At 40.5% G+C, this 23,296-nt stretch overlaps 1 protein-coding gene across 1 annotated transcript in view; it reads left to right on the top strand.

Annotated features, from left to right (window-relative positions):
• ARID5B (AT-rich interaction domain 5B) overlaps nt 1-23,296 on the top strand; it is a 177,974-nt gene that overhangs the window by 84,541 nt on the left and 70,137 nt on the right. Inside the window, exon 4 of the mRNA XM_084903951.1 lies at nt 884-1,114. Coding sequence (XP_084760077.1) covers nt 884-1,114 — 231 coding nt within the window. The remainder of the gene's footprint in view (nt 1-883; nt 1,115-23,296) is intronic.

The following is a 23,296-nucleotide window of genomic DNA, read 5'->3' as shown; positions in this document are numbered from 1 at the left end:
TCTAAGACCCAGACCGGCAAACTTGCCACTATCGGAAACATTACAGATGTTCAGAGCAAGGGGAGGAGAGAGGGTGGTCAAACACTGGCTCATAAAGGAGTCACTCACTTTCGTCATATTTCATTGGCCAAACCAAGTCATGTGACCACTTGACTCCATTGAAGACTAACCAAAGAACTTGCATGCATATATGCATGACCCATGGACACACACAAACAATAGGGTGGTGAAGGCCTGCAGGGTGGGGTTAGAAGGGATCAATGGGGTGGGGGGAGGGGGGAGAGATATCTGTAATACTTTCAGCAATAAAGATAATTTTTTTAAAGGGAGAAGGAGGGAGAACCAGAAATATCTGTTAAAGAGCACTAACCACCAAGCAGATGATGATGCTCTTTGGACATCTTTTGGGGGCCAGATGATTTTCTGAGCCTCCAAGCCCTGAAATATTTATAATAAAAATAAAAAGAGCCATACCAGGTTGTGGAAATAAGCATAAAGGAGCTCAACAAAATTCTGATTTTTCCTATAAGGATGACTTTCATGGTTAAAATATATATCCAATTCTTTCACAACAGTTTTCTTTGGTTCTGCTGCTTGCTGGGGACCCCAAAATTGCTTAAACCATCTCTAGGGCCATCCCTCTGTTTGTTTTCTCTGCCTTTTCTTTTCTCTACAGGTAGCCTGAGGCTTTGGGGGGGATCTGGACCGAGGAGGTGAGGCTAGGAAGGTGCATTAGCCAGTCTGTAATGAAGATGAGCTGGTGTAAGAGTCTTGTTGAAGACCTTATTTTTATTACAAAAACTGGAAGAGACTGTTGAAATCATGCCATGGCCGTGGCACTTGGAGGGGAGAGGATAATGGAAGTGTTTTCTTGTTTGTCCAGGAGAGGACGAGGAAGAAACGAATGTGATCGTGCTCAGCTACCCCCAGTACTGCCGGTACCGCTCGATGCTGAAGCGCATCCAAGACAAGCCGTCTTCTATCCTAACGGACCAGTTCGCGTTAGCCCTGGGAGGCATCGCCGTGGTCAGCAAGAACCCCCAGATCCTGTACTGTCGGGACACCTTTGACCACCCTACTCTAATAGAAAATGAGAGTATATGTGATGAGTTTGGTGAGTCTTTTTACTTTCTTTTTTTTCCTACATGAAACTTGTGCGTGCGTGTCTACTTGATTTCAGTTCTTGTGAAGAGCAGTGATGGGGAACAGGGCTTATTTTCACAAGCCTAATGTGCTGCCCCACCCCACCCATCCCCCAAATTATTGCGGCATAAGGCCTCACTGCCTTCCTTTATCAGCCTCTGTTTACTAGGGTAAAAGATTATTATTTAGAATTTGTTGTTCAATATAGAGTCTGAAGTTGCTTGGTCGACCTTGAAATTGGACTTTAGGACAGGAAGCTTTCATGGTAGTTTTTTTCTTGAAAGGCTCTGGCACTCAGATACTATTTTTTTTATTTTACTGATACTTTTCAGTTATAAGGAACTGTGAAAAGGCACCAATTGTAACTATTTTCATACTAGAAGGTGAATAGATAGATAGATAGATAGATAGGTAGATAGACAAACAGATCCCCATACCCCTAGATTTTTTTTTCATATATATGTATGTATATGTACATATATATTCATCTTTGGTGGGCACAGTATATGAAGAAATAGGTCTATATCTTTATATATCCATATACCTTTATATATTGTGCCTACCAAAGATGGATATATGCACACATATGTTTATCTGCACCTCTGCCCAGCCGCTTGGTCATTTATCTCTGTAGATAGAAGGGAAGGAGGAAAAGATGTATCATCCGTTTGGAAGAACTTGCATGATTGGAGGCAAGCCAAGATCTCATCTCTCACATCTTTCTCATCTGTGTGTTGAAGTGATTGGATCTTACCAGTGCTTCTCAGTGGGCAGGAATATTAGAATACCGTGGGGGCACTTTATCAAAATACACATGTTCCCTGGGGATGGTTATACTTACTGAGACGTGAACAACCCCCAGCCTCACCGTCTCCCTCCCCTGGGAATTGCCACCATTGAGTGACCAATATGATGAATCCCTCATGGGTAACTGGGTTGCAAAGAAGGTGAGACTCTGGCCTACAAAGCGCATGGGTTCCCTTGAGCTGGAACATTCCTTGTTTCTATTGGCTACATTTTCTCAAGGATCCCTAGTCTGCAGATTATTCAGATACAGATTATTCTGCTTAACCATTGCCGGCCTTGGCATGGCTTTGGAAATCCACTCTGGCCTCTCGGATCTAATTATTCATGAAGTCAGCAGCCCTGTAGTTTCTGTGGGAGGGTTATTGAAGGAGGATTACGGCAGAGGAAGGGTGTGGATGAGGGGATGGGATATGATGATCCAAGAGGAATGGGGACCTAAGTTCATTGGACATAACATTGTTTTTTTACAGACTGCTTTGTTAGATGCCTTTCACATCTCTTTGTCAAATGGCTGTCAATCAAACTAGAGAGCCATAGTTTTTATACAAGTTATATTTTCCTTCTTCCAAGAAGAATTTATTCTCATATTTAAAATTTTTTATTGATTGGTTTGAGAGAGAGAAACGTTGATTTGTTGTTCTTCTCATTTATGTACTCATTGGTTGATTCTTGCACATGCCCTGATCTGAGATCAAATCCCCATAAGCTTGGTGTATGGCGATGATGCTCTGCCCAATTGAGCTACACAGCCAGAGATATTGTTTTATTTTTAATATCCAAAAAATCTGTATATTCAGCTGGATGAATGTATCCAATACATTTTTAAAAAAAATACCCTCTCTTTTCAGATCAGCATTTACAAATCTTCCCATTTCAATACTTCCATCTTGAGTTTTTCTTCTCCCATGCTCTCTACCCTGCTTGGCCTTAAAGAGATCTATAAATTCCTGACACAAAATAAAACTCAAAGAATGCTTTCCCTCCCTTAAGAGTACTCAAAATTAGAGTTTCACCATGTAATATAATGAAAAAAATGTTTCAACCTTTTGAGCTAATTTAAGAATTATTAGTCATTGAGTTTCAAAGCTTTTGCATCTAGAACTCGTAATAGAAAGAAATTCTAGTTTAACAGTGATCACAATAGTTAAGTTACTAAATTGGTTTTAAATGTTCTCACAGACACAAGCTTCTGACTTGAATGTTTTCCTGGACTTTCCCCTGGTAAAGCACACTTTAATGCTCTTTTTCTTCTCCAGCCTCTTAAAGTAGAAGCTTTCTTTTGAAATAAAGGTGTCTTTAAACAGCTTCTAGATGGCTAGTTTAATCGTTAGAATATTAGATTTTTTAAAATTACATTTGTACTTCAAATAAGAGTTTTGCGTTTTAGTAAGTGAACCAAAAAGCTTATTTTTGTCCTGATTTGAACACCTTCACCAACACACCTCCCCCACCTTCCACTTTTACTCACACCCTAAATTTCCAGAGAACACATATTTAAACCTCCAACTGGTTGTATTAGAAATCAACATGAGTTAAAGGGTTTGTTAAAACGTGGGGTTGGGTTTCTCCAACCAAGTAACAGTTGGTGGAAGAACATAAATTTAATTAGTGACTAGCATTAAACAAATGTTCCTAATATTAAACACTGCCAGATGACTGAAACACTTCTGTCAGATTACCGCGAGTGCCAGGGGGCCCACAGATGAATTTCCACACAGTATATATTCTGTACCACACGCTCGGTGACTTCAGTAATTGGTCAGATGTAATTTAGGTAACAGTATGCCTTGGCTGTAAAAATCAAATTTTATTAGCCATATCACCAGGTGGATGAATGGCGGAGCTGATGGCAAAGGGTTTATAGCGTTTAGCAGCTACACCTTTGACACATGAAATTCATAAATTGTCATAAAATACCTCCGAGGCCCTTCTCAAAAGGACAGTGTCTACTTTCCTATGATTAAATAATGTTTATTTTATTAACTAATATATTTCTTGCTTTCTTCTATTAAATGGGATTATGGAGTGGAGCGGGGAGGGGTGTTCAAAAGGTAAATAAAGCACAGTCCCTGCTAGTTTTGAGGATTTAAAATCTAATTGGGGAAGACAGGAGTAAGGCACCTGAAAGTTAACGAATGTTACAAGAAAGTCGGTGATGAAGTATTTGGTGAGTACTGCAGAACGCAAGTGCAGTCAGAGTCTCACAGTGCATTGGGGGTGGGAGGAGTGAAGTGACTGGAGCTCATGATTACGAAGAGAGGGAAGCCGAGTGGAAAGGGCAGGACTGGATCTGGTGTTAGGGTTAAGCACAGAGGTTATGAGAAACCTTTTACACATACCTGGGTCATTTAAAATTCATGTCCTGCCCTGGCCCATGTGGCTCAGTTGGTTGAGCGTCATCCCATGCACCAAAAGGTTGCCAGTTTGATTCCCCTTCAGGGCATATGCCCAGGTTTCCACTCTGATCTCTGGTATGGAAAGCAACCAATCAATGTTTCCCTCTCACCTCAGTGTTTCTCTCTTTCCCTTTCTTTCTTTTTTTTTTTTTAAATATATATATTTTATTGATTCTTTACAGAAAAGAAGAGAGAGGGATAGAGAGTTAGAAACACATATTGGGGATGTGCCCGCAACCAAGGTACATGCCCTTGACCGGAATTGAACCCGGGACCCTTTAGTCCGCAGCTGATGCTCTATCCACTGAGCCAAACCAGTTTCAGGTCTTTCCCCTTCTTAATAAAAAATCAATAAAAATCAATTACTTACCTACTTACTAAATAAAATAAAATAAAATAAGATAAAATTCATGTCCTGGCTTTCCATGGTAGGAATTGCTACCTTCACCCTGGTCAGTTGTTGGCCTCTGGTAGGTTTCCTTGCCCTTAGTTACCACCCTGAGCAGGTTTTTAAATGGCCGGATGCCCTCTCTACCAGGGAGTCATGAACTGAGTGTGTGGACCAGGGCTGAGATGATCCTAAGCAAATGGCTTTGGAACTAGACCTGAACGTCCCTTCTTGGGCTGGGATGCCCCACATTTTCTCTGCATGCTCCAAGGCTTCCTTGCATTCCTGGGGTTCATCTCTGAAAACGGGCATCGCTGTGTATGTGACAACCTTGCCCAGCTTCCCAGACACACCCCCCCTTCCCTGTCCTTTCAATGTTGTCCACTGAATAAACAAGTTTAATTGATCAATAAAAGTAAGGCATGGAAATCTATCGTGAGTCCCCATAAATAAATTCTCTGTGGAATTTTATAAAGCTGTTTAATGAAAAGTTTGATTAGAAACTATTAAAGAAAAATAACGTAGATGGAATTTCATCATTTGGTCTCACATTACAGTAGTGTCGTTTCGATTTTTATTTACATTGAGATATTCCGAACAGAGTAAATATATCCTGGCTTTAATTAACTATCCTTCTTACTTGCAAAAGGTTATTTTAGGCTTGAAGGGTTTTGATAGCATACCATCTGCTTTCTTCACTGTTTTATTCAAGTCCTTCCCTTGCTTACAGCACTGTGCGGTGTCTAAACCTATGACATAAGCATAAATTGAATCATATTAATGGTAGGTGATTGAAAGCCTTCAGCCTCCACATCCTGCCCGCATTCTTCCGTCTTGTCAGTCACACTGCTCTTAAAGGCAATGTGCTCTTTTCTCCGCACAAGGAAATTGACTATATTTAAAATTAAAGCAACTGGACTCCCTATTACAGCACGATGAAAACCGGTTGGATTGCTCATGCAATTAGGAAATGAGATTATAATAACATTTGGGGAAAGTGACATTTTTAAAATGACACTTTTTCTCATAAAAATCTTTACCCTGCGAATAATTCCTGCCCCCACCGCCCTGTTAGAATCACCTACCATGAGGCTTTCTCTCACAGCCCTCCCCCCACTTGCTTTTTACCTCTTTTATATAATTCACTTCCCCTTTTTGTGAAACACATACTGCCACTTATATTGTGTTATTGTCTTTGCTGTAGGGAAAACACATGCATGCAAACATATTGTCTATTTTTCCTGTTAGAACAATGAAATGTCCACCAGTTTGTAATGCACAATGTTTACATTAATGTCACACAGATTGATTTCATCTGTGCAAAGTGTTGACAGCTCACGCCAAACAAAGGCACATGCAGTACAGTAGGTAAATGGATAACTCAAAGGTACTGGCTTCCATCAAAGAGATGTAAGGTGGAGCCAAAATGCATACCCTAGATCAGCCTTTAGAAGTGGGTGGAACTGCCCTGACTAGTATGGCTCAGTTGGTTAGCTGGTCATGTCATCCCACACACCAAACAGTCTTGGATTCAAGTCCCAGTCAGGGTACATTCCTAGGTTGTGGGTTCTGGGCAAGTGCTGTGGCAACCAATTGATAGTTCTCTCTCACATTGATGCTTCTCTCTCTCTCTCTCTTTCTCTTTCTCACTCTCCCTTCTCCCTCTCTCTAAAAATCAATAAACATGTCCTCCAGTGAGGATGAAAAAAAAAACAACAAAAAAACCCACAAGTGGGTGGGACTAAATGAATTAAGATATGTTTTATTAAAAAAAAAAACTAAAAAATGTATAGTTTATTTCATTCTGAGTTTTCCATTGCAAAGAGATATTAGTGTATGTTGGGCTTCTAAAGTTCTTTGGAGTTGGTGGGTGCGTGTGTGTGGGTGTGTATTTCTTGATTAAGAATTGGGATTGAGTTGAAGAAAGTATATGGTAATTTACCTGAAAAGTACACCATGAGATAGACCGCCATCTAATTGATCCACGTGTAGAATACCATGAGCTCTCACCATCAGGGAGAGGTTGGCTATGTCAATATCAGTGGGCAGAGGGGTCAGCATGGTGTAGTGAAGAGTACTAGGCTTTCAAAAATAGTCCAGATCTAATTAAGACTCAACTGTCTGATTTTCTATTCTCTGAATGAGTGATATAGGCCCCTCACTTATCCCTCTTAAAATTGAGTAGTAACAGCCCACTCACCAGGCTCAGAATAAGTTTGATTATTCATTTTATTAAAAAAAAAAAAAGTCCTCTTGATAAATGAAGATTCTCTACTGTTTCTGTAGAGTATTAGACCATGGACAATTTATAGTCGTCTAAATCGATTTGCTCTTTGAACAATAAAGAAATTATTTCCCTAAGGCTTTGAACTCTTATGAGAACTTCAATGGAAAAGTTTTCTACTTTTTATAATGTTTTAAAGAAGTTTTTCTGACGCTGCACTGAATTTTCCCTTTCTGAGGTGCAATAATAACATTATGGCCAAAAGAAGTAAAAGCAAAGGGAAGGAGGGAAATGGAAGAGAGACAAAGCCTTGATTTACAAAAGAAAGTGCAGGACCTAGAAAAATTAGTTTGAAGCATAAAAGATGAGCTGGACTTTGCCTCTTCCCCTCTAAACATCACATGTTTTGCTGGAAATGAAAGGAAAGGCAGTTGTTTTGTTAAGGATCATGAGAATTTGTAAGTGAGTAAACATTTTTTTCCTTGCCAAAAGTAGGTTTCATGGTCACAGTGGATTTCGATGCTTAAATGGCTTTGTTCCTGGCCCCTGTCCACATTCAGACTTTTGCTGCCTGCCTGCGGTGCCCACCGATCTCCCAATGATAACAAGGCAGACATTTCCCTTTAATTGAAGCCAAGTGGGAAAGGAGCTGTGCTCCTTGTAGACGGGGCTGTTTGTGCAGAAAACTTAACCTGCAGAGATCTCACTCCGGAGGACTGCTTTGTCCTGGAAATTTTCTAGAGGTTCTGTTTATCATTAGAGAGTAATTTAACTAAGACCACTCTTGGTACCCTCTCTTTTTTTTACATGTGCTGCCAAAGTAGGGACAGAGAGAATGTTAAGTTCATCATACAACACAGTAAACCCAACTCAAATAAATCTGCTGGTAGAGGTGTACTGGACGTGCTCTGTAGGATGTGTAATGATTAACATATGGCCTTGGCTTCCATGACAGTAAGGCACAAAGAGGGCCGGGGAGCAGACGTCCTTGGGCAGAAGTGCAGGAAGCTAGGGCACCATCTCTCAGGGGTTAATGAAAGGAATGTTTATGTTTCTACTATAAATTAATTTACAGAGTCATGATATATGGAAAGGGCGGGATTAGTGGATTCCTTTTCTATTTTTAGAACTTGAAAGGATACTTTAAAATAACTCTGAACTCCTTTTGTAGCTGAGTGGACTCAATGGGTTATTAAAAACTATTTGGACTCACGAGTACAATAAACTCTTGTTCACCCCAGAAGAAAGGATCTGTGTCTATATTGGCTAATATTTCACCTAGCATTTTCATCTAGAAAAGCAAGAAAGTTATATCCTATTACATTATCAAGATCAACATATTCCTCTTGAGGGTGAAACAGATATTTTTATCAATTAAAAAACACACGCTCTAGGAAAGAGCCAGACCATTGAAGAAAAAAAAAAAATCACAAGCAGAATGATGGTTAGGGGTAGGGATGGTGGGATGAGGTTCAGGATAAGTCTGTATTCACTTGATTTTTAAAATCCTCTTGATAAATGAAGAGTCTCTCTACACCCCTTCATTCTGTCCTGTCAGGAGAGCTGGATTGATTCAAGTTCATTCCAGTAGGTGAACTGTAGGGTAGGTTGCCTGGGATGTTTAGAGCCAAGAACCTTGCCTAACACTGTGCCCTTAATGCATTCATGCACTTCACCAATCTCATTGCATACCTACTATGTGCCAAGTACTCCTCTGGTCCTTATACACATAGTTGTGAATGAGAGGAAATGTATTTACACTGTAGTATGTGGGCAGGGGAATGGCACAATTAGGATAGCCACGGACCATGCCTTGGAGATATAGACCATACCTAACAAGATTGTTGTGAAGTGTGAGTATGACTTAACGCACTGAGACAGTACAGGGGAAGTGCTCCTTCAGTACTCATTTTTATCCAGTTCTTTTTGGGCCTCTTACACCTCTCAGCACAACCATAACTACACATTGAGTTTGTAGTGGTTCTTTAAAAACACACCCATAAAATTGTTTCACACCTATACTGCTGGGAATAGTGAGGTATCATTTGCTACTAAAAATCATTCAACATCATTCATTCTAGAAATACTTGTTTGTTTGTCCTCCTGCATGGAATGTGTTTCTCCAGATATCATAGGTCTGGCTCCTTCTCATCATTCCAGCCTCAGCTCAGATGTCTCCTCCCCAAGGAAGTATCCTCTGACCTTCTCCTTTCCACAAGTCCAGCTCTATTCCATCATGCATTGTGGAATTATGTTCCTATAACTCATCAGTATCTGAAATTAACTCCTCTACTTGTTTCTTTATATGTATACTAGAGGCCCGGTGCATGAAATTTGTACATGGCTAGAGTCCCCATCCCACCCATACTATAATGTCAGAGCTGGGAACTTTTCTGTCTTGTTTACAGCCATGTTTCCAGGGACCAGAACAATACTTGGCACAAAGTAAATGTGTAATAAATATTAGTTAAATGAATTTATGGATACATGCATGCTGTGCATCAATATAATTGATTATCCCCAGTTTACAGATAAGGACATTTAAGCATGGCAACTTTACACAACTATCAAGTGGAAAACCAGGATATGAACTTGGACAGTCTGGCCCAGCATTCATGCTCATAAGCCATTACATTAGACTGCCTCTTAGGGTGGAGCCAGCACAGAAAGATCTTTCAGGCTTCCTGAGATCAGGCTGACTGAAAACAGATGCACAATAGGTTCAGCAGGATTTAGAGAGATTGGTGTGTGTGAGAGTGGTTAGGAGAGGAGTTATCATGAAACCAAAAAACCATTGGATTGGCACCCTGACCAGTGTTGTTCAACGGTTACAACATCAACCCTTGCACCAAAGGATGGTAGGTTCGAGTCCCAGTCAAGGGCATGTACCTGGGTTGTAGGTTTAATCTCTGGCCCTGCTTAGATTGCATACAGGAGGCAGCCAATAATGTGCCTCTCTCACATCTATGTTCCTCTCTCTCTCCCACTCCTTCCCTCTCTTCCACTATCTAAAAATCGATGGAAAAATTATCCTTGGGTGAGGACTAACAATAAATAAATAAATAAATAAATAAATAAATAAATAAATAACAAATACTATTGGATTAGGATCAAGAAACTTTGATGCGAACCACCAACCTCTCTTGTCTATATTATACCAGTCTCCCTGCTTTAGCCCTTGCTATCCTTTTGTCTCTTTTCAACACACCAGCCAGATTGATCCCTTCCCTGCTCAAATTTCCCAAAGACTTCCCATCTCATCAGAGAAGTCTATATGAACATAGAGCCCTTTAGAAGCCGGAACTATTTAGAAGTTGAAAGGGACAGATAGTCAACTGCCCTGTGTTCTCAGGGGCTCCTTCTAAGACATGGGGTTGCGATGCTGACAGGATTCTCATTATCTACCTCTCTATAATTTTCTGCTTAGAACACATTGGCTTTCACAACTTGGCATCCTCCTATAATGAAAAAATTACAGGTTTAATTTCAAAAATTGAAATGTATGCAAGCTTTCCTGCTTCTGTCACTTCTTTATTCCTGTAGCACATAAATCATTTCCCTTTTCAAAATTAAATTTTGCTTGCCATGATTTGGTAATGGGTTTTCAAAGGAGGCAGAGTAGCCAAGCTCCTGGCACCAGTGCCGGCTGCATAGCCTGCTCAGGAAATCTTCTCACTGCTGGCTGGCCTGGGCCTTGATGCCATCATCTGGGCTTTATGCTCCCTTTGGAAATGACCTAGAAATTCTCTCCCTAAGAATCTCTTCTGTGAATGGCCTTCCTGGCTCTCCAGTCTTCATTTTGGAAGACTAAAGAACAGATGGGACTTGGGCAGTAAAAGACTAGTGTATGCAAATATTTCTTGGGTGCTCATTCATTCATTCATGCATTCATTCATTGAGCACTGGGTTTGTTTATGGCAGAACTGCAGGTACGGTTGGGATATCGGTCTCAGTTCTCGAGATAACTTTAAAATCAGTTTGGCTGAGATAAGACATAGAGCAATGGCATACTACAATTATTATCTGGGATCCTCTTAACAATCGTGCTTTTTACCACGAGTGACTTGTGGTGACATAACTACAACATGGTCATAGACCTAGCCTGCTGCTGAAGTGGGAGTTGGGGCCTTCACAGTCCAGTCTGCTGACCCCAGTGGGCAGACTTTTCTACCACAAGGACGAGCATGGAGCTAGGAGTCAGGAGTTACTCTGACATTCAAAGGAGATGCTATCTGCCAAGCTTTGTAAATGGGAAAGATTTGACGTAGAAGCAACACTGAAAGGCCTTCACCTAAGGGCTAACTGCAGAGGTTAAAGGCTGTGTGAAAGAGGGTCCAGATGTCAGGGGAGGCCTCTCAGAGGAAGTGCGTCTACAACTGGGTATTGAGAGATTGAAAAAGGAGGAAGTTATTTCAGGTGAGGAGGTGGAGAATAATCTGGACTTTGAAGCTCAAGGAAAGAGATTGTTTCCTCTGCCATTTTTATCTTTCAGCATAGATGAGGAACAGCCTTCACGAACAAACCTTTTTTTGCTTCCTAAAAGATGTTACCTTCCCTTGAGCGAGCAGGTGCTCCTGGGTCCTTCTCTCACAGGCTCCACTGTGGTTAGGACCCAGGGGAAGCCTCTCCGAGGAAACCTCAACTTGTCGATGATTAAATTGGAAATGGCCCCTTGGGTATATAAGAAACAAAAGGAAAGATGTTCCAACTTTGCAGTAGGGATAAAGGAGTGAGGTGCTGCCTGGCTGGTTTGGTTCAGTGGATAGAGTGTCAGCCTGCGGACAGGAAGGTCCCAAGTTCGATTCCAGTCAAGGACACATGCCTGGGTTACATGCTTGGTCCAATGTGCAGGAGGCAGCCAATCAATGATTCCCTCTCATCATTGATGTGTCTATCTCTCTCGTCCTCTCCTTTCCTCTCTGAAATCAATAAAAATATTTTTTTTAAAAGGAAGGAGGTATGTTGCTTGGTCTCCAGGCTGTGTAAAGGGCTGCTTCTAGGCAAAAGAGTTGCTTCAGAATAATCATCTTTACACCCTGCTCCTAGTTCCTCCCATGTCATTCTGTACTTTTCCAAAGTTGGTTTTTCTTTCTGCTTGGTATTTAAGTCAACAGATTCTATTACATTTCTCTTCACTAGATTCTAAGCTCCTAGAGGGGTAAGAATCATGCCTTACTCATCTCTATATTAACATATGTTTGCTGAAGTAATATAAAAACCCGGCTAGATTCCAGAGAGCTCCAAATCTCCATTATCTTATCTCCTTTACTACAGACAAATATTTCTTGTCCTCCATCATTAAGCTTTAGTTAATTAACAGTTGATTTAATTCTTAAGGGAAAATGTCTAGCTCAAAGGAACTGTTTTGTGTGTGTTTTCAACAGTTACTCACCTTTCCAAACCTGAGGAGTATTTTAAATAAACTGGTCAGTATCTTTGGTTGAAGATTATTCATTCCTTATGATCCTTTACTGACCTGGAGGCTATATACCCTAAAAGGGTGTTCTTTCTGGGGACGTTGAGGAGCATCCTTAAGATGGGGAAAATGGTAACCGGAAGTCAGCATATCCACCCTTCCAGCCTTTAACCCACAGATACCAAAATTCATTGTGGAAATCAAGGAAGAATGGGAGGACTGTTAGCATACAATACATTGGCAGGCTCTAATTAAATATGGGCTCCATGGACCAGGAACACAATATAGATCACAGTCCAGGCTGGAATCGTGGCAGGAACTTGTAGGGAAAGGAAAGGCTCAGCCAGTACAGTGTTCGTTATTAGGAAGCCTACTAGGTGGATGGCACTTAAAAGCCAGAGATATGTTATGGGTCATTGACTTGCCCCGTGTTACTTGCAGATGGTGATGAGACCTTCTGTCTCTCAGGGGAGTTCCATGGAGGATCCTGGATGAGACATGTTCACAACACACGGTGTTTAGCAGATCACACTTTCTTCCTCACAGTTTCAGACGTGAACATTAGGTCTTTAAAATGAGGGCTAAAATAGTTTAAGGATGACATCACACACAGTGTTAGAACCTATATCAGGACAATGATTCCTGCCCCATTCCCCAGTGCATTTTTTTAAATATTTTTTATTGATTTCTTACAGAGAGGAAGGGAGAAAGAGAGAGAGTTAGAAATATTGATGTGTGAGAGAAACACCTATCAGCTGCCTCCTGCACACCCCCCACTGGGGATGTGCTCACAACCAAGGTACATGCCCTTGACCGGAATCAAACCCGGGACCTTTCAGTCTGCAGGCTGACGCTCTACCCACTGAACCAAACCGGTTTCAGCCCCAGCACATTTTTTACTAGTTGGTCCTAGTTGGTTCTTTTGAAGTTTGTCTTTACTACAACACATAGGGCAGGTCCCGTGTTATAGAGAATGCATTCTGTGCCGTAGTTCTTGAAAGAAAAGAAATTGAACTGTGTCGGGATTAGAATAAACAGGGACTGTTGTGAAGCCCCACTAAATCTTGCTGGGAGGTGGACTCAGAGATGTGGAGAGCATGGCCCCACTCCCAGCACTGGCAACTGCTCATCCCACCCTCAGGCCTGCCATTCAGTCCTCACAAGAGAGGACAGTCCTTCACATGGAAGAGCACCCCTCAGACTTTTCATAGGGCCTCCCCCCACTTTTCAGTGTCTTGCCTATGAACAGCTCTATAACCAGGAGGACAGGCAGTATTGATCCAGTTGGGCAGCTGAAGAACTGGTCAGGAGAACCAGAGGCCACACATTAGTGCGGCAGTAGGGAGACCAGAATGGGACTCGGGCATCATCTTCTCAGTCTGTGCTCTTAATGCCATCCCCCTGAACGTGGCCCAGTGCTGAGGATGTGACATCACAGCGGCACGATTGTATGCAGCGAACCCCGATTAACTAGAATCTTCAGTTAACCAGGTGCTTCTTTCCCTCATTCCCTTTATACAATATTTCAGAGATAAAAACAAAGTAAATGGTAAAAACAGTTTAGTGTTTTCCAAAATATTTTTTTCATTATGAAATTATTTCCATAATGGGAAGTAGACGTAGAATAACAATAATAACTATTGCCACTCTTCTCTGCGCATGTGTGATATGCCAGGCCTTATATTAAGTCCTTTTCCTACGGGTATACTTTCTTACTCACTTCTGAGAGTGCCTCTGAAAGGAAACTCATGTTAACCATCCCTGCACAGGGGAAGAAACAGAGACTAAGAAAGGTTACATCAGCCCTAAGTCACACAGCTAGTAAGTGGTTGGGCTGGATTCCTGTTCAGGTTTGTCTGGCTTCAAAGCTGGAATGCTTATCCAGTCTCTGATACTGCCTCCCAGGGAAATATCGATAATATCATCGTGTCCATCTATTCCCTTACAGTCCTTGTCCACAGCATTTGTATTTACTTAAAAAAAAACGTTTTCCGTATGCAGTTGTTACATTTTAAAATTTTAGTTTTTATAAAGTGAGCATTTCCCTCTATTTTCATAGACATTTTTAGAAACACCATTTTAGTGGTTGCATAATATTGCATAAAATGGGTTTATTGGGGACCACATAATCCCTTTCTATTTGAAGTTTATGTTTTTCCTCCAGGATTTTGCTTTTTGTTGTTATTGGTTAAATGTATAATGTATAATTAACACTGCAATGAACATCTTCATATATATATATATATATATATATATATATATATATATATATATATATATAAAGCATCAGCATTCTTATGGTTTCTTTAGGACAAATGCCAGGTATCCCTTATTGCCAAAATTCTTTCCTTCTAAGCGATAGCAGAGCTATCAGATGATCGGAACCTGCTCCAGGCTGAGTTCACCATCAGCCCTATCTGCTGAACTTTTTACAGCGATGGTGGAGGACACTGGGAATCAGTGTTCAGAGTGAAGAAACAGAGTTTCGCCTGGCTCTCAAAGCTCAACAGGAAAAAAACTTCAGTGAATACTGGGCTTAGGCAAGAAAATGAGCCCAGGCAAAGATTGCCCCATCAATGTCCATCTCCTGAAGAATTTATTAAACTTTTTACTTTTAGTCTCAGATGTCCTGTTACTGGTATTTTAATCACACTTAAGATTGAGACTCAGTGCTGTAGGAAACGCCTGAAGTTGGGGTCAGTGGCGATGGTAATGGAGAATGGCAGTGGGCAATGTAGTTATTAGCTCCAGCTCCTCCTTTCTTTTTTAAGAAAAGAATTTTTAAGCCGCACCTGAGGATTTTTAAAAAATTGTTTTTTAAAGAGAGAGGGAAAGAGAGAGAAACATCGATTGGTTGTCTCTCCTATTAGGGATCAAACCCGCAACCTTTGGTGCAAAGGACAACGCTCAACCAACTGATCCACCCAGCCAGGGCTCCTCCTTCCCTAACTGCTCTGTCCAGGTACGATGGAAGAACAGCTGAGCAGCAGCTGGTGGCGACTTGAGCTTTAAAGTGTGGTGAGAAGTAGCTGCAGAAGGTGGGGTATGCTGCCTGGGCAGTCAGGCTCGGGAGCAAGGCCTTGCTTTCAGTAAAAGTGCAGAGCCCAGAGCCATGACTTTGCAGGGATGAAATTACCAAGAAATTACAAAAAAGCACAATGCATAGAGAGGGCACTTGCCTGGGAGTCAGGAGAACTGAGTTCAAAACTGGACCCTCGTACCGAATATGGCTGCATGGTTAACCCCTGTCTCCATGTCTTATATGCTGGACTGGATCTTTGAGCTTTTTTGGATCTCAGCCCCCTTTGAGAACCTGATGAAAGTTATAAATCTTCTCATGAAAATGTGCATACAAAAATCATCATCATCATCGTGGCTGTGAACAATGGTATGAGCAAAAATTGATATATCAAGCAAATATTGAAAATTCTGCATGTATTTTTTTCATGATTTATAAACTATGTGAAACCTTGGATTAAGAACTCCTGGACTGAAAAGTCTTTAGGTCCTTTTCTGTTCTCACTTACTTGCATTCTATCAGTGAAACAAAGAATGATTTGTAATGATTCTCTGTCAACTTTACATTTTGTTAACTAAGGTAGCTCATTTCTGAGAATTCTGGTTAATTAAAAAATAGTGCCTGGTCAGCGTGGTGGCTCAGTGGTTGAGCATCAACCTATGAACCAGGAGGTCATGGTTTAATACCGGATCAGGGCACATACCCGGGTTGTGGGCTCCATCCCAACTGTGGGGCGTGCAGGAGGCAGCCGATCAATGATTCTCATCATTGATATTTCTATCTCTCTCTCTCCCTATTTCTTCCTCTTTGAAATCAGTAAATATATATATATATATATATATATATATATATATATATATATATATATATTAAAGTAATGCTAACAGTAGCTCATGCCTTTTATTGAGACTATATGTCAAGCACTTCGTTAGGTGCCTAAGACAGTTAGTGGCCCTCAATGATATCCATTTGATAAAGCCTGTGTATTTAATCTGATGAATCGAATCAGTGAAAGGATCAGTGAAGCCAACCTTAACATTGATTGGTCACTTGCTCCATACATTATCTCCTTAAACTCTTACAACAATAATTGGAGGATTTTGTTATCCATTGGGCAAATGTATAAAGCAGTGTTTCTATGGGGGAACAGGGCATGGGCTTCGCATCCCCTTGCGGTCTCTGCTCCCCCTGAACCATGTCCAGTTAGTGCGTCATGTGAGTTTAGACATGCCCAGTCCCCTCAGCCTTATCTGCCACGCATTGGGCGCCTGCTGTAGGTGAGTCGGTAGGCTGGGAAGACTGTCCAGTGTGACAAGGTTATGCCCTCAGTGAGTACAACATCAGGCTTGATGTCCCACCAGTGTGCACAGCCGGTTCTGTTCTCCCCGGTCAGTGTGCTGATTGCAATCCAGTTTCCATAGGGCAAACGATGGCCTGTGGGCCACATCTGGCCCGTCGCCTTTTTATAGAGTTCGGTTGGAACCCTGCCACGGCACTCATGTGCTTGTGTCTTATCTTTGCCTGATTGTGTGCTACAAGGGCAGAGGTAACTATGTTCCACAAAGCTGAAAATATTTATGCTCTGACACTTTGCAGAAAAATTCGCTGACCCCTGCTACAGACCAAACAACTAGGTGGTATATTTCATCGTATCTAAGACAACATTGTAGCGCACATCATTTTTATTTGTATTGCCAAGAAATAAAACGCATTATAATTGTAAAATGCCATCGAGGGACCACCCTTTCTGAAGACATGTGAAAAGAATTGTGTGTCTTATCATCAAAATTCGGCACTTTATTAAGATGTTTTAGAGACATCTTAAAAAATGTAAATATGGATTGTCTTAAAGACTGTTTTCCCCTGTCCATAAATCAACCAGTCCGTTGCCTACCCATGAAACCTATAACAGGCCATGTGAGGGGAACCAGTGAATTAGGAAAAACGCTGGCTTTCTTGGCATCTGTCTTCCCAAAGACTGCTGCTATTAATGAGTGGAAAATATTTTGGCATTGTTCTCTGAGACTATTTTCAACTCCTGTTAGTATAAATATTTAGGGTGTTTCAGTACAGTGGCTTGTGTGGCGGTAAAATTGTTAGTTCTTTTATCTTAGGGCTGGACTATTTAAACAATATGCTTGTTCTTAAAAATGTGTTATGAGGCTGCGTATGGGAGGCTTTGCAGTAGTTTTAAATGGGAAGCTTCTCAGATGCTGCTCGTGGTCAGATTTTTACCAGTCTGAAAAATATGCTAATTACATACAAGGCTCTGAGCAAAGCAAGTGAACTCAGTATCACAATTCTTCCTCAAAGCCAAAACAAGATGCTACTTAGGGCCTTGTTTGTGGTCACAGATTTGCCGTTATGGGTAACACACATTTGTAGATTCACATAAACTGCCCAGTTAGTATCCATATTTGAAAATATAAGTCATGGCATTATGATTCTTTTTTTTCTTCAAGAATAGAAACTTAGGCCTTCTGAGTCAGGCCACTTATTTATGTGGCTAATTCCGCTGCAGGGTAAATTATTAATGACCCCCAGATGTTGTTTAGGTATTTTCAGTTGTGAAATTATATTTTCTTTTTTTTTTTGTACACAAGTGATATTTCTTAATGTGCTGTACAGCATCCGAATAAAAGTTTGATGGCAGAACAGTTTGCACGTCCCATGTAATAGTTTCTAAGTGAGCTCTTCATTCTTCACATTTTTGCTCTAATTGCTTTTTTTCCCATATGTCTAAAAATAAATATTTGCAAGTCTTGTGTTCTGCTACTCATTTTAATACATAAAATATTTGTACACTGAGCAAAATTCACTGATAATGTTCACAATGAGTGATTTAGAGAAAGTGAGGTTTGTGTGGTAAGAGGAGATAGAACACATTTTTATTAGTATAAATGCCAAAGAAAGCCTTTTATCACATCTTGAAAGAATATTTTTAAAAGATTATTTGACCTCTGGGACTGCTTAAATAGATTCATTTGGTAAAAGAGATCCAGACTCAGAAATAGTCTGTTTTGCTATATAATGGATATTTTAAATGATCTTTGGAAGGTAGCAATTAATTTTTGATTATCGAGAACAGGGGCCCACTCTGTAGATTATCCAAGCTCCTGGCTTCCCTGGCAGGTCTCCTCAACCTTCATTTGAGTTTATTCCAGCTCATTAGCACCTCCACCCGAAGGTTGGCAGAGAAAAGGAGAGGAGGAAAAAAAATGAAATGACTTCTGCTACTCTTAATAGCCTTTGGAAAGAATAGATCATGAATGAAATAGAAACCATTGGGAAAAATAAGCTATTGGATTTTCTGTGCTTTCTTTTATCCATGCCTTTCTTCATCGACACAGATAATCAATAGTTGGCTTAAAGACTTTTAAATGAACTCTACATTGGAAGGCTTTATCATTATAATAGCAATATCATTATTCTCTTTACACTCCCAAAGACTGGGTGAATTCAGTATTATCCAGTAATATTTATTTATATTTATTTATATTTACTGGATGTAAATATTATCCAGTGTCTGTGTTGGCAAGTTCCTGAGCCTTTTTTTTTTTTGGGGGGGGGGGGGGGGGGAGGGGTGTGTGTGTGTGTGTAAATAAAAAAAGAAAAAACCCTTCCTTTAATCAGTTTTTACACTCAAAATACCCCCTCTCATATTAAAGGTAACAATTATTTGTCTGTGTTCAGACAAATAAACATCTGCTTGGCCACCACCACCTATTTGTGATCATGTCTTATATGGACCTGGAAATACTTTGCATTAATGAAAATTGGCAGGCTTGGTCTTCCTCATTGTGTTTGCTTCTTTTTAAAAAAATTACTTCATTTTATTATTTTTAATTGATTTCAGAGAGGAAGGGAGAGGGAAAGATAGAAACATCAATGATGAGAGAGAATCATCCATCACCTGCCTCCTGCAAGCCCCCTACAGGGGATCGAGCCTGCAATCCAGGCGTGTACTCTTGACCAGAATCGAACCCAGGACTCTTACAGTCCACAGGCCAACACTCTATCCACTGAGACAAACCTGCTAGGGCGTGTTTGCTTCTTAATGTGTTGTTATATTTACAATTCACACAGAACAATCTGTGACAAATGTTCCCTTTTATCAGAACAGCTGCCAGATTTATACCACATCCCAAGGTTCTATGAGATGTGACAATGCAGTCATTCTTCAGCGTTTGTGTTACTCAGCCATCTTTTTGATATGTGTTCTTCAAGGCACCCTGGCTACATGCATCTCCAATTTCAGCCCCTCTTTTGGACCACCGCGCAGCCCAGAGCTTTGGAGCTTTGTCTTGGAAGCTCCTTCCATCAATCAGAATCCCAAATTTACATTGTTAGGTTCCCTGGAGGTGTGAGAGCCCTGGATTCAGCAATTATTGTGAACAAGAACCTTGCAGCCAGGGTGAGTGCCAACATTCCTAGTGCGAGCACAATGGAAAAGAGAAGTAGTTTATGTTAGAATATGGTCACATTCTTCTGATTAAACCCACTCGAAAAAAAAGACAACATTGTAATATTTTCCAATGACTGTTTATCATGAATTACGTCAGCCTTCGTTTAAATTGCCATTATTTCTCCTTAATGCTCCGTGGTGCCTGCATAATTTACGGCACCGGCTGCCTCGGGACTATGAAATAATCTTTCACAACCAACATACAATAGTAAAGAACATGGCGTTTTTGTTGTTAATTATTATAGGGCTCCTTTAACTTTTACAAAGTGACATAAAATATTGTTGAGGTATTTATGGCTCCAGCTACTTTTACATGGATCTATTTTGCTTCTGGCTAGTTCTTAACTAAAGCAATCATTTGTGGTTATTAGGCCGCCGGAGATATTATGTCAGAACTGGTTTAAGAGTATTATTATGTATCACATGTCATACACGACATGTCAGCACTTGAGGCTGTCTTTCAATAAAAACAAATGTAATTTTCGTTTCTGCTCTTTTAGGGATCGGCGAATTGTAAGCTAACCTGAGTTCACGAGAAGGTGTCCCGAACTGCTGGGGAGGGAGCCTGTCTCAGCCTTCCATCATACGCTGTTAGTCTCTTTCCTGTGGATTTAAGACCTTTCCAAAACAAACTTTGGCAAAGGTCTAATTCAGAGTGAGGATTTGCTTCTGGGGAGCAACAGAATTAGCAAGGACTGGTTAATTGCCCGTGGCTGAGCTGGTTTTGATTTCCCCATTCTGTGGTTTTTTCTTATAGGTTTTCTAAGCACTAGGTCCTATGGCTCTCCGACTGGAGGACTACCCCAGCCCCTAGAAGACCCTGCCTCACCCTGTGTCTCTCTACCCCAATATTTGAGAGCAGAGTCCTGGGCGAAGGGTGACAGAAACCAAAAGGATAGGAACACAGTTGAATTTCCACACAGCTACCCTTCCAAGCAAACTTTCAATTAATATGTCACTCCCCTGGGTTCCAAATCCTATGCATATTTTCCAGTCCTTGCTTATTTAAAGCAAGAAAGGAAGGGCGTGCCAGCAAGTTTTTAACAAAGAATGAAAACACATTAATGACTCATGTGAACAATTACTGATTTTCTTAACATATAATTTCTTAATTACTGTCAACCAAAACAATTTGCATGATAATATTTCCCCTCCCCATCCCCCACCCGTATTTCAGAGCCTCCACATAGGGATCAAAGAGCCCCGTTTGATCAATAGGAGGGAAGTTTAACTCCTTAATTCTTAGTGGATTGATGGGACTGACACTGGATATTCTTTAGCAGAATCACCTCCGACACAATGGGCGAAATGAGCGTCCCAGTAAAACAAACAGCTTAGCCGTAGAGCTCAGGGGCATTTTCTTTAGCTTGAATTCAAGGAGGAAATGGTGACTTTTATGAAACTTGCATAAATTTACATGTATCCTGTCAGAGTTTTAAAATTAGACAACATGCCTGAATGCCCTGGAAATGAGTCTGCCATCCAGATTTAGAGTGCTTTTTAGCTTTTTTAATTAAAGACATTTCACCAGCCAACCCAGGAGAAGAAGAGAATTAAGCATTGCATAAGAATGTAGCAAAGTTGGAGACTTAATGAGTGAATATTGCCCATTTATAAAACGGAGATAAAAGGTATGAAAGGAGCAGTTATTGGGAGTTTTCTGCATTTTTCTTTATGTAAAAAAAAATTTAAAAAAATGGAAGAAGTGAAAAGGCCAGGCTGCCATTTGCTGGAGCCTCATTCTGGAAGCGGTTCAAAGCTCTCAGAACCCACTGTGGGGCTGAGAGGCTTGTTAATGAGCACTCATGGCAGTGAACTGGGATCATGGGTTTGTCACATGAATATATATATATATATATATATATATATATATATATATATATATAGCAAGGGTTGTTGCTACCATGTGGTTGTGAGAAACCCAAAACAATTAAAATCATCTGAAAGACCACAGTTATGAGAACTCAATGCTGAAACCTACAAGGGCTCATTTTTGCATTCTTTAATAACTGCCGGTAGTGAAATATCGTTATTGAAAATTGTTTTTAGCTACAACATGTTATACCATTTTAAAAACTTAGACTAAATACTGTCAGCCTGTGTTTGCTTTCCTAGCGTGTTACTCATTTATTGAGAAATTCAGAATGTAAAACAGCTGGGGATAACTCGGTGTATGCAAAGTCATCTTCAAAATGTGTATATTTTAGAACTTCTTTTGTGTATTTATTTAGAAATATGGGAGAAAAAAATCTGTAAACATGTTCCGGGATATATGTAGCATTTGAATATGAAAGGGGAGAGTTGGCATCACTGAAAACCCAAATTTCATTTTCTATAAATATTCCTCTCTTAAGAGGAATGGGTTTCTGAAATTAGAAGATTCAGATGATGGTGAGTGATATTTACAAGGAAGTGTCTCTCTTTGCCCTGCACTGGATGTGTGAACCGGCAATGTCCATTCTGGCCCTTTCTGTAGTGTGAGGTGATGTTTATGTCTAAATAAAGGAGTTAATTTATTTCAGCATTTCAAGGCCTAGCTGGAGCTGTACAAACCCAATGGTGGGGATATAATAGAGTATGACCAGAAGGGCTGCACACTGCGGAGTTAATAGCTCCCTGGTTCAGTTCAACAATTAGTTCCCATATTTTATAGCTGGGCCTTTAAGAAACTGGTGTCATCAGCACAATCACAACAGTTGGAAGATGACACAACATAGAGAGGAGTCAGAGAAGGGAACTTATTAATGATTTATAGTTTTCTCCATTGGGAAAAAGGAGAAATAAGACCAAATATCATATAGCTCTTCCTACTGCTTATAAATTGCACGTTTTGTAACTATTTAGAAGCTCTAAAGCCCCAGGGTCATTCCCTTGCCCCAAGTTTCCTAATCCTCTTCTTTTACTGAAATAGAATCCGTTCCTTGTAATATGGCAGAGCTTAAAGAATTAACTTTCTTGACGTAATCCAGTGGGCTGCACCAGACGAACTGGAAGATCATTCCAAACGCCTCTTTCTTGTTTGGAGTCCTCTGGACAGCACATAGGTTTCCAGCTAAGGGACATTCTTGCTTTATTTTAACCCACCAGGGTCCTTTGAAAACCTCACCGCTTTCCTTGTGCCTCATAGTCACTATGATCTCTCATTTGTAGCTTTGGCTCTGGACTTGATAGGATCTGAGGGCCATCATCAAAGAAATATTAATATCAATTTTGTTTTCCATGGGCAAATATTTCCTGGTCTTGTAAAGAACAAAAATGAAAGGGATTGGGAGCATATTTTCTGGCAAGGAAATTGACTTAAAATGCAAACCAAACATGAAGTGTGAATAATTCACAGAGATCTCCTATAACTGAAAGACAAGGTTAAATTTGTTCATTGACCAGGGCAGCAAAACCCATTGAGTCCACGTCACTCACTTCCCATCGAGTTTCTTAAGA

Source organism: Pipistrellus hanaki, assembly GCF_964339955.1.
Source record: "Pipistrellus hanaki genome assembly, chromosome: 14".
Classification (NCBI taxonomy): Eukaryota; Metazoa; Chordata; class Mammalia; order Chiroptera; family Vespertilionidae; genus Pipistrellus; species Pipistrellus hanaki.
This window is presented reverse-complemented; position numbering and strand designations above follow the sequence as displayed.